Genomic DNA, 12,042 nt, shown 5'->3' with positions numbered 1-12,042 from the left:
CCCTTTCTACCTGACCGCCCCCAAGGGTGCGGGCCCCACTTACAGGCACCAGTATCTGCTTGCAGCCAGCGGCCAGCACCGTGTCCTGCAGCATTCGGTCCGAGATGCCACTGAAGAGCGTGTGGCCAGGGGGCAGACTAGCCAAGTGTAGGTTGAAGAGGCGCTTGAGCTCGCTCAGCGTGAGCACAAACTGTCTCTGGAAGGTGGCCATCACGAAGGCCCGCAGCTCCTGGGCCACTGGGGTGCTGGCACAGCTGGGGGGCGGGTGCCCATTGAAGCTGTCCCCGCCTGCACCCCACCCAACAGGCAGCCCGTTGGTCAGCCTGCTGTGGAGGCCACCACTGGGTGAGGTGTCCATGGGCTCGCCTTCCTCTACGGCTTGCTCCTCCTCTTCCTCTCCCTCCTCACTCAGGGGCTCCTCCTTGATCTGTACACCAGGCAGGACCGCAGACACCTTGACCTGCTCCTTTCTCCGTTGCAGCTCCCATTCCAGCAGCGTGTGGTTCTGCTGGGCCCTGCTCTTGGCTACTTGGACCCGCTGGTCCCCAGACACCAGCCCTGCAGTCCCTGTACGGAGAGGAAGGCTGCTCAGGAGGGCACAGAAGGGGGCCACAGACTATCTGCCCCGAGGACAATCTCTTCCAGCCCGACGGGACAGGAACAATGCAGGCCAGCTGGGCTGCGGCAGGTGGCCCAGCCTTGCCTGTCACTCCCACCTTACCCAAGTGGGTTGAGCTACCCCAGCAATGAGGGAAGAAAGAACTGGCAAAACCAGCTTCCCACACTCAGAGATCCAGGATGGGTTAGTGCTGAGCTCCTGCCAGGGCCTTCCCCCTCCTCCCTTGCTGCCTCCCCAAGAGAGCAAAGAGAGCAGGTATCAGGGGCTTGGGCCCTAACCAGCCCTGAGTGCAGAAGTGCCTGGTCTGTGAGGCTGCAGCTCTGCCTGCAGCAGAGGTCGGTGGGAAGGGGAAGAGCTCCACGCTGTCCCTAGGCCCAGCCCCGAGCCCGGTGCGAGGTGGGGCTTGCCCAGCCGGTCGCCCGCACACCTGATTGTCCGTCCGGCTGCTTTGGCGTGGTTTCCTTCACCAGGTTATAGACTTTTTCTAATCTGAAAACAAGAGTCAACACTTACTCTAAACCACATCCCCATCATCTCACCACCCCAAACCCCGGGACAGCCTGCTGACTGAAGACACCATGTGCTGGCAGCACTGTGGCCCTACTCCCCTTCCTCTTCCCCTTCCCATGACAGACAGGTTCTGGCCACCACAAGTGGCGGTGTCAGGCCTCTGCTGAGATTCTGGGGTCAGCTAGCAATGTCCACCTGAGTGGGAAGGGGGGCACACAGCCCCTCATCACGCCCAGGGAGCCCTTACTTGGCCTGGATGCCTGTCCACAGCATGTGCTGCCGCTGGACCACGTCGGGGTGTTTCCTGATGAACTCCCCGTCGTGCGGCAGGACGAACTCCCAGCCTCTGTTGATCCTCACCACGGCCATGTGCTCCAGAAAGTCCTTCACATCCTCCGCACAGAGCTGGGGGCGGGGCAAGGGTGAGGCCAGCCAGCCCCAAATGCCCCCAGCCCTCTCCCCACCAGATTGAGAGCATCACTTACTTTTGTCACTGCTGCCACCTCTTTCCTCACCACCCACCGGCTCTGAGTGAACTTCCACATCTGCGGGGGAGAGAAGCATGTTCCCAGGAGGCAGAGGTGCTGCTGTCCTGGGAGCCAGGGCCGGGCCGATGTGGGTGTGGATCTGGCCATGGGCAGTCACTTCAACTCTGTACCCTGTCTTCTCCTTCATACAGGACCCCAGGGTTGTCTTCTCAAAGAGGCAGCTGGACCTCCCCACCCTGGGCCCCCAGACCACAAAGACACCCGGACACCCTGAGAACACTGCCGGCACCCCAAGAACTCTGCTCAGGCAGGCACTGAGGTTCTGGATAAGGGCAGGGGCGGGGTGGGGGATGGAAATGACCAAGCTCAGGAGATGCAAAAGTCAGGCAGCCAGGCCGGGAACACGCACGAGAGAAGCAGACACACCCAGCGCCGTGTGCACTGGGAATCGTCAGCCCTGTCCCAAGTGAGTGCTGTTTGGCTGGGGGCCAGTCCCACCATACTCTCTAATTATTCATGAGGAGCTAGAAATCTGGTCTGTATCATAATTTTGATTTGCAAAAATCAACCAAGGCAACATTTTAAGAACCCACTCAAGCCAAATGAAGCTCATTGGCCAGAATCCTCAGGTTTGCAAGCCTTGGCGAGAGGAACTCAAAGGTCTGTATAAAGCCAGGACCCTAGAGCCCCTGCCTGGCCCTGCCCCAGCCACACAGGCCTTGGAAGCCCTGTGCTGTCCCCACCCCCCTCTCACAGCACCTTCACCCCCACCCAGACGCCAGAGCCTTGGCACTTACAACGAAGTCTCGGCCCCTGCAGAGCACCTCGGCGGGCACACCACTGTGAGGGCTGGAGGAGTCCTTGGGGTACAGGATGTCACTGCCAATGAGAGTGGTGGCGGGTCAGTCCCTGTCCTCAGTCCCATCTGCCTCCCATCCCCTCCCCAGGCCTCGCAGTGTGAGCCCCAGCCCAGCCTCTTTCCAACACGGACTGATAGAGGCCTGGACCCGCAGCCCCCCTTAGGACCCCCTTTTCCCCAGCCTGGCTCTGTGAACACATATGTAGGAAAGAGACACACTCCCCTCCCCACCCTAAGAGTTCTTCTTCCTACCCCACCCTTTTTTTTTTTTTTAACAAATAGGAATTCCAGTCCATTGAGAGAAATAAAGCTTTTAGGTTCTTTTTTGTCTTTGCTGTGGTTGTTAATCCTCCCTCACATGAGCACTTGAGGCTATTTTCCCCCCATTGATTTTTAGAGTGTGGAGGGGAGAGAGAATCGATCGAGATCCACTGGTTGCCTCCCGCACACATCCCGACCAGGGCCGGGGATCGAGCCTGCACCCAAGGTACGTGTCCTTGACTGGAATCAAACATGAGACCCTTCAGCCATCAGGCCGACGCTTTAACCACTGAGCCAAATCGGCTGGGCCCTTCTACCCCTTCCTGAGCCCCCACCACCACAATTGGCCCAGCCCCAAGGCCAATGCGCGGACATGAAGGGGCCAGGGGCTCAGAGGCAGAGGTGGCCAGCCCAAGACTCTGGGAAAACAGTGGGTCCCACATGCACAGCACGTGCAATCCCGAGAGAGACCGGTGACAGAGGGGGTGAGGGGCAGGGCTGGGACCTGGACAGGCCTGAGCACAAGTGGGGGAAGCCTGAGAGAAGGGGCCAGCACTAGGCTCAGAGAACTTCAGGGCTGAGGCAAATGCGCAGGCGTGAGGCATTCTACACGCATGTCCACTGCACAACCCTCCCAGCCCACAGGCCTACTGCCCAGGACACTCACCCCCCGACACCACCTCTGTTCCTGCTGCCCCACCCCCTCAATCCTACCTGGCCACCAGCTACTACCCATCCTTGAGGTCGAGCTCCGTGCCCACCACCTTCCCATAAACACTCTCAGGACAGGGGCCTGGCCCCTGGGCACTCACTGCTACGAGAGAGAGCAGGTGGCTGCTAAGCAGGTGTTGAATGAATGTGGCCCAGGCCCTGGACCCCTACATTTTGTGCCCACTCTGGCCCCACAGATCTGCAGTCAGGGAAAGTGTGTGAATGCGAGTGCCCTGTAGGGCCCAGGACAAGCAGTCAGACACACTGGACAAACGTGTGAATGTTGCATCATCCCCTCACAGGGACACAAAGGGACAGGGCGGAAGGAGCCACAGGCCTTGCTGGGGTGGCCAGGGCAGCGTCAGGGCGGAGACCACAGCAGGACCCAAAGACCACGAAGGCCCCGTCACAGGGACAGACCAGCTGCTGAAAGGGGCGGCCGCACGAGGGGCACATGTGGTACTGGGCCAAGTTGCAACCCCAGCCATGGCAGCCTCGCTGCCAGGGATTGAAGTATCTATCGCTCTGGGCCAGTGTCCTCCAGTGTATAATAGGATGGCCCCTGGCTCTCATTCATGGGTGACATAACACAGGGCCCCATCTAATGAGTGATGTGCATTGAGAAGGATTTCCATAATTTAAGATACCCAATGCATATGCAGGGCCTGTGCTTCCCAGGGTGAGGGCGCCACCCTGTGGCCATAACATGAATATACTTTGTAATTAGTCAACCAACTGGGTATTCATGGACTTTTGATAGTGAATTGCTTTTTTTTTATTGGTCTTAGAGAGAGAGAAAGGAAGAAGAGACAGAGATCCATCGATGTAAGAAATATCAACTGGTTGCCTCCCGCATGCACCCCGACCAGAGATCAAACCTACAACCCTGGTGTGTGTCCTGACTAGGAATCAAACCCACAACCTCTTGGCGCACGGGACAACATTCCAACCAACGGAGCCACACTGGCCAGGGCCGCAGTGCATTACTTTTATAAAAATTTGTAACAATTCACTCTTTAACAGCTTTCACTTTATATCACACTTTCTAAAAAGTGTGTACATTACACCATTTAGAACTAATATAATTCGAATGTGCATAAAATGTAGATAGCCACCTAGATTTAGTCTGTGCCAGGCATTACTGAGTACCAGGGACGTAAGGGAGTCAGTCAACAGGCAGTCCCACCCCCTTGAAACTGACAGTCTAGTGCAGAAGGCAGACAGACTAGAGAGGAATCTCAGGAAAAGAGAAGCTGCTGAAAGACATCAAGTCACAAATGTAAGACCCATGAAACCCAACAAGACACATCAAAAGAAGTTCACACTTAGACACACCTTGGTGAACTGCGGAAAGCCAAAGCAAGAGAAAATCTTAAAGGCAGCCAGAGGGAACCAAGCAGAGGACCTTCCGAGGAGCACACTAGACAGGGTGGGCTTGGCAGCCAGAACACAGTACGGAAAGCAAATGAGCTGCCTGGACCTTTTAGCCAGTGGGAAACATCCTTCAAGAACAAGGTGGAAAGAGACAGTCACCCGGCAGACTCCATTAGAGGACCGCCACAGCATTCCTTAGCAGAAGGAACTCAGAGAGACACAGAAAGAAATAACGAACACAATCCAAAGGCAAATATGTGAACAGATCGAAAGAATGCCAACCAGAGACTATGTCTTGTGGGGTTTAAAGTAGCGAGAAGGACACTATTCAAGAGCACGAGTTGGAAGATAAATGTAAAACCTTCCGAGTTCTTTGAATTATCCTGGATGAGGGTAAAAGCAGCAATTAATATAAACTGAGACAAGTCACGAGTGCATGCTAAAATCTGTAGGGAATCACTAAAACAGTTACGAAAGGGTAACTTCCAAATTAGCAGGAAAAATGGAATAAAAGAAGAACCAGTAGAAGGTAAGAATGAATATTAAATGCAATGTAGGCAGATTTAAACCCAAATATCAGTAACCATATTAAACATAAGTGGATTAAGTGCTCCCATTAAGGGGCTACAGACAACTTACCTCTTCACCACCCAATTTCCTTGGACTAACATCGCCACCTTCTGTATGCCACGCAGAACAGCCACGGAGTCCACAGAGGGGCCCAGGAGGCTCATCAAGTTGGCAAAAGGCATGACCTTCACTGAGGAGGCAGAGACATCAGACAAGGGAAGAGGAGCCTGGGCCCTTCCCTGCCCCCCACAGGTCTGCCTGTCCAGCTCCAAGAGCAGCCCAGCCGTGAATGACAACCAGGACACGGTTCAGTGGATCCTGAAGGCAATGCCCAGGAGGAAGGCTGAGTGTCAGGAGACACGCCCCATTCTACTCAGGTCCAGAGGTTCAAAACTGGCCCCTGATCATCTGGCTAGTCAGTGGCAGAGTCAGAATGAGACGCCATGTCACCGGGGTCCAGAGTTCACGCACTTAGCCATTGTGCTCTGCTCACCCCAACTGCCCAAGCGAGCAGGGCAGGGTTGGGGAAGGCCCTCAGCCTGCAGCCCCAGGCATAGCAGGGAGCTCTGCTCTGCTCGGGCCCCAGAGACCCTCAAGTGGGCATCTCAGAAGAAGAGCCCAGGGCCTGGAACTCAGCTCTGAGGTTCAAGGCTCATGTCTGCCGCTCACTGGCTCCAGGCGTCCACAGGTTCCGGCTCACAGAATCCTCCAAGAAAAAGACCAGTCTGTGTGGGCACCACAGTACTGCACAGGTGAGCATGCTGAGGACTGCAGCTCATGGTCATGGGAAGGGCTCGGGATCAGCCTTTGGTGGCCCCCGAGCTACCAGTCCCTTTTCATAGATTCACAAACTAAGGCTCAGGAAGGCGCTCACACAGCGGGGAGGAGTGGGGGTGGTGCGGAGAGCCCGGCCCTTAAGGGGCCACCAGGTGCCGGGAACTGTAAAACTGGGCAGCTCCAAGCAGAGGGCAGAAGGAGCCTCTGGCCTCACCCCTTGGTCCTCAGTCTGTCCCTGACTCGGGAGGTGAAGGGTCCAATGAGCACCCACCATTCTTCATCAGGATCTTGATCTGATCGGCCAGGGGCAGGGTGCGCAGCTGGGCCATGGACAGGACGTTGCTGGGGGCCACAGGTTTGTCTCTGTTAGAAACACAGGCAGCGGGTCAGAGGCCGGTCAGAGGCCACAGGCAGAGCCCTGGGTGTCGCCCAGCCCACTCTACTCACTTCTCCTCCTCCTGGCTGGGCGGCACCAACATCAGGAGGTACTCACTGCGGAGGGGAGAGGGCAGGTCAGCGGCCCGGGAACGGCAGTCCCCCGGCTGAAGCCTCCTTGCCAGCAGCCAGAAGAGGCCCAGCCCTCCCACATCGCTCCCCCAGGCTACCCAAGGGGCCACCATGCCAGTCCCACCTGGGTGACTTGACGAGCTCTGTGTTTTCGGCGCTGCTGCAGCCCTGGCACAGCAGGTACTGGCGCTCGTGCTCAGAGCGGCTGTCCTGCGGGGGGCGGGGGGGGGCGGACCTCAGCTGAAGCCCCGTAGCTCTCCACCATCCAGTTCTCACCACTTGCCGCTCTAGCCACCCACTGTGCTGCCCCAAGATCCCAGGCACCCCTGAGGCTGGCTCTGTGGTGTGGCCTCAGTGGCTACCTGACAGATTTCATGGCTGCACAGCCCCAGCATGGCGCCTCAGTGCCTGTCTGTGACGCAACGACAGCTAGCATTCAGTGAGCACTTACTGTGTGCCAGGCTCTGTACCAAAGACCGTAATTAACACCAACTCACCTATCCTCAAAAGTAATGCCACCAAGTCAGGTTCTATTATTATTATCCCCATTTTATAAACAGATTTAGAGAGGTTAGGTAACTTGCCCAAGGTCACACACTAGGAAACAGCAGAGCTTCTGCAAGTCTGACCCTGAGGCCAAGGCTCTGTCAACACAAATCTCTCCCAGGAAAGTTCCAGAAAATCCAGACTCCTTCCCCAGAAAAACGCTGGGAGCCCTAGCCTGTGGGTGCTGGGAGCTAATATTCAGTTGCTTCCCTCCTCCACACAATTTCAAGAACTGGGTTCCAAGGTCAATGCACCACGAGGTGAAAACGAGCACAGTAGTCACCTTGGCAGTTACACAGCGACCTTGGCCTTGTGAGTGCAGATGAGTGTGCCTGAGGTTCAGGGCCCACAGTGCATGGGAGACATGTAAGTCAACAGCAGCCCCACTCCGAGCTCAGCAAGAGGCTCGCTCGCGCTGGGGCGCTGGGGCTGCACCCAGGACCAGAGTGGCAGCCATGCCTCCCTCTGGGGTAGAGGGGACCACTGGAGTGGAGGACACTGAGCAGGATGTGATCCCCTCGCCCTGGGGTGCTAGCAAGCGGCCATGATGGACTCTGAAGGAAGGGAGAGGTGAGACAATGGGCCACACTGCAACCCTTCCTGGCCCCGGCTCTCCCCGGGACCCGCTCACCCTCAGGCCGTGGTAGTGCAGGTGGACCCAGGGCTCCTCAGCATGCTTCTTCTGCAGGAACTCGTAGGACTGCACGCGGCGCTGCCGAGCCTGCTCCGACTCGGGCCGAGAGAACCGCACCTGAGGACGGGAGGCATGATGGCCTTGGGCCTGGCCACTTCCTGGGCTGCCGTCCCAGCTCCCCCACAGGAGGCCAGAGGACCCCACATCGGGGGTACTTCCCACTGCTACCCTCCCCTCTTCCTCACAGGTCTTTTAAATTCAGTTCTGACCATCCCTCTGTGACCTGCCAACACAGGCCAGGAGCAGCTTTCTCAGGGTCACTGCCCGCACTCAGTCCCTTTCCACTCTGCCTGGTGGCAACACCTCCATTCTCCTATGAGAAACACCAGTTCCCCTTTAGTTCCTACCTAATATCCTTCCCCCAAACACACATTCCCAGCTATAGCGGTGGGCAGGCGGCTCAGACCTGGGCAATTTGAGCAAATCCCCTTGAGCACAGGGACTGGTGCAGGGCTGGCTAAACCACGGATCCATTCTGAAACTTGACTTAGAAGTAATAAGAAAGACGTTCTTTTCCCCCTGGGGTCTTGGAAGCTGGGAGGATGTAAGCCTGGCGCTGGGACAACTCTCTCTACCACTGGGGACAGACACCGTGCCTGAGAAAGGGGCCAAAAGGGCAAGACTAAACCTAGAGATGGAGAAACTGGCCTCAATAACAGAGTCTGAGCACCTGAATCCAGCCGTACCAGAAGTTACCCCTCAATTTTGCAGTAACAAGAACCAATACACTCCATTCTTACCCAGGCCATTTAGATGCGGTGTCGTTGCTTAGAGTCCAGAAGGAGCCAAGCCCAGAGTCACCTCTCTGTGCAAGGGGCGCTGGGACACTGCCTGGATTACAGAATCCTGAGATTCTACAGGAGGCCTTGAAGGTACACAGGCCTAAGAATGCCTGGGTAAAGGGCCAGGAAGCACCCAGGAGGGGAACGGTATCCAAGGTCATCCAGTAAGCTACGGGGAGGACAGGTGAGTCCCCCATGTTGGTGATGCCAGAATCCATCAGCCTCCAAGGTTATGCAAACATCTACAGCTTTAGCCACCCTATGTACCATCCACGTCATTTGTGCAGTATTTTATTTTAAATGCTTACTCATTTAACCTAAATATACTTAAATGGGGGAGACTTTATAAGCCGTAAATGGAAGGTCAACATTCTTCCTACAATCTCTGAAATGCAGGAATAACTACTGAGATAGAAGCGCTTCCAACCTGCACCACTGGAGATAGAATCACACTCAGTCACACAGGGCTGTCGCCCAGGGTAGACAATGTTCGTATGTGCGTGGAACCCCTATGCCCTGGCTTCCTCTCCGAGCATTCCAGGCAAGCCAGGATACCATCTCTCAAACACAGGGCCGCCGTCCTGCCCACCGCTGGGACAGCTCAGCAGGCAGAGGCTCAGCGGTCCCTCCAGGCAGCCCTGCTAGAGGCTGTTCCTGCATCCGTTTCACCAGAGTGCACCCTCTGCACAGACCTCCTGCTCCTTGCTCTCCAGACCACTGCGCTGCAAAGTGGCCCTGCTGCCCATCCGCCCACACCCTCCCTCTGGGGCTGGAGCTCACCGTGATCTGCTTCACATCTTCTTCTGCCTCGTCCTGCGAAGAGTCACCCGCTGCAAGAGAAACCAGGCTGCTCACAGCCTCGGTGGAGACCTCAGCTCCCGCCCTCACCCCCAGCCCCAGGCAGATGCATGTCAGTGGTTCACAATGGGGTACAAGTTTCCCCCGAGGGGACGTTTGGAAATGCATGGAGGCATTTTGGGAGGTGGGTGCTACTGGCACCCAGTGGGCAGAGGCCATGGTTGCTGCTAAGCATCTTTAACCCATCCCTTCCGTACTCTCCCCTTGGCCAGCCCAACCCTAGTCACAGACAGACAGATGGCAGGGCTGGGGCAGAGCTCACCCTCGCTGGCTGCCTCCCTCTCCCGGTGCTTGGCGTCTGCCTTATCCAGGTAGGAGAAGCTGGGCCGAAGCTGCAGGATGCCGTGCAAAGGTGTCAGGTGGAGCTCACCTGTGGGAAGAAGGATTTCCACCTGACTCCAGGAATTGAGCCAACCCACCCAGCCTGGTTCAAGGCAGTCAGTCACCCAGGGCCCCAGACTCCACTGAAGGCCTTGGCCCAATGCCAAACCACCTCCACCTCTGATCCTAGGGCCTTGGGACCACCAGGCCGACCCGCCCCCGGCCCCACACTCCCCGCTGCCGGCCCGGCCCTGCTGGACACAGCAAGCACACAACCGAGATCAGGACGGGAATCCTGACTCAAAGCCACTTCCGTAATGCCTGCCTGCAAACCCTCCTCCACAAACATCCAGGGCCCTGCCATCAATGGCTTGCTCCCACCAAGCCAGGCAACAAACCCACAAACACACCCCTTTCCCTGCCAGGCCTCCATCAGACACCCTCACGGCCTCACTAACACCACACTCCCCAGAGTCCCTCCCCTCTCATCCTCCTGCCTCTTCCTGCCAGAATCCCACCGTCCCATTAACACGTTAAGTGCCAAGCCTGTTTTGTCTTCCTTTCCGTTTGGCCCGTGATATCCGATTTTACCGATATGCTGGTGGCACCAGTGACTGACCGACCCGGAAGGAAAGTATAGTGTCCGTCACCAGTGACTGACATGGCGCTTAACGTGCTAAGAAGTCAGCTACCTCCACACTCTCTGATGAAGGCCATGGCTTCTCCTGGGAGTCAGACCTCACCCTGGGAGCCAGTGCAGAGACCCTCTATCTTACAGGTGACCATGGGCTTCAGCGAGCAGAAACCAGAGGCCAGGCCCCGTGGGAGCTGTCTGGAGCCCCGAGGGAGCAGAATGCTTCAGATAAGGAGCGAGTGGCCATCTGGCTGCCAGGAAGGTGGTGTTAAACATGGAGAAGAGTTATTTGACGCTACTTTTGATTCTATCCTATTTCCTAAGTATTCCACATTAGTTTCACTTATTGCTTCACAAACTCTAAATACTTACAAGACCTTGTACTTTTTAACAGCTGAGATGTAATTCACTTGCGATATGATTCAATGTATTCTAACATATGCAGAATTGCACAACCAGCACCACAGTCCATTTAAGAACGTCTCATCACGCTCTGAAACACTGTACGCCCAGCTGTCACTCCCCACCCATCCCTGGCAGCCACGCCCCTGCTTTCTGTCCCTGTGCGTCCGTTCTGGCCCTTGCGTATGAATGGGAGCACAAACGTGTGGCCTTGCTCTCCAGGCTCATCAGTGTCTGCCCTCACTCTGAGGTGACTGAGAATGTTCCTCCTGAGTGGCTACACCACGTTGCCATCCACGAGTGGCTACACCACGTTGCCATCCACGAGTGGCTACACCACGTTGCCAGCTCATGGACAGACAGCGGCATGCTCCGTCTCACCAGCATGGTAACGCTGCTACACACACCCATGTACAAGTTTTATGTATACATAGCTTTCATTTCTCGGGCAGATGCTACCTAGGAATTGAGCTGCTGGGTCCCAAGTACCTTGTATTTAGTACTTGGGACCCACCACCTGTCTCAAAGTTATACTGTGTGTGCCCTGGAGCTCGATCTCCATCAGGACGGCTGCGGCTAACCGCAAGTCCTTGAAGATGGCCAACTCTGGTCCCGTGACAATCTGTTATTTGCACAAGCTGCATGGCTAGTATTTGGGGGAGAGAGGCTGGACACCAGGCTAGAGCAGGCCCCTCCCAGCCCTAGCCCCACCCCCTACCCATGCCCTCAGCCTCTGCAAGCCACAGCGGCCCAGGGCATCCCCCGAGGTACCTTGCCTGTAGAGCGCAGCAGCATAGCGGGATGTGTTACTGGTGGTCTGGGAGGAGCAGAATGTCTGCTTGTCCATCAGCTTCCTGGGAGCACAGGGAGAGCGGGCGTCCAGGAGGGGAAGTGCCAGGCCCAGGCCTGGTAGGCACAGCCCCCTCGACTTCAGACGCCTTCTGAAACCCAACAGCCAGGGACCAAGCCCACAGGACAGGCTACGTGTGCAGCCAGAGGGAAGCTGAGGTGACAAGCAGGGGTGGGAGCCCCTACACCCCTCGGGGCCCCAGGAAGGACTTGGTGGGAGGAGCCACCTCGGGGAAGCCCTTTCCCAGGAGAAGGGTCTGCACCAGGCCTGCCACAGAAA

General features: G+C 56.6%; 1 protein-coding gene across 3 annotated transcripts in view; it reads right to left on the bottom strand.

Annotated features, from left to right (window-relative positions):
- Positions 1 to 12,042, bottom strand: part of POLR3E (RNA polymerase III subunit E) — a 36,319-nt gene that overhangs the window by 6,103 nt on the left and 18,174 nt on the right. For all 3 annotated transcript variants that reach the window (XM_080679038.1, XM_080679039.1, XM_080679040.1), the window contains 13 exons: positions 11,685 to 11,767; positions 9,819 to 9,926; positions 9,479 to 9,528; positions 7,854 to 7,973; positions 6,801 to 6,886; positions 6,617 to 6,661; positions 6,441 to 6,532; positions 5,462 to 5,582; positions 2,415 to 2,496; positions 1,615 to 1,674; positions 1,377 to 1,534; positions 1,047 to 1,108; positions 44 to 567 (listed from right to left, as the gene is read on the bottom strand). In XM_080679038.1, coding sequence (XP_080535164.1) covers positions 44 to 567; positions 1,047 to 1,108; positions 1,377 to 1,534; positions 1,615 to 1,674; positions 2,415 to 2,496; positions 5,462 to 5,582; positions 6,441 to 6,532; positions 6,617 to 6,661; positions 6,801 to 6,886; positions 7,854 to 7,973; positions 9,479 to 9,528; positions 9,819 to 9,926; positions 11,685 to 11,767 — 1,591 coding nt within the window. The remainder of the gene's footprint in view (positions 1 to 43; positions 568 to 1,046; positions 1,109 to 1,376; positions 1,535 to 1,614; positions 1,675 to 2,414; positions 2,497 to 5,461; positions 5,583 to 6,440; positions 6,533 to 6,616; positions 6,662 to 6,800; positions 6,887 to 7,853; positions 7,974 to 9,478; positions 9,529 to 9,818; positions 9,927 to 11,684; positions 11,768 to 12,042) is intronic.

Source organism: Plecotus auritus, assembly GCF_963455305.1.
Source record: "Plecotus auritus genome assembly, chromosome: 7".
Classification (NCBI taxonomy): domain Eukaryota; kingdom Metazoa; phylum Chordata; class Mammalia; order Chiroptera; family Vespertilionidae; genus Plecotus; species Plecotus auritus.
The sequence above is the reverse complement of the archived record's forward strand: the minus strand, read 5'-3'. Positions and strand labels throughout refer to the sequence as shown.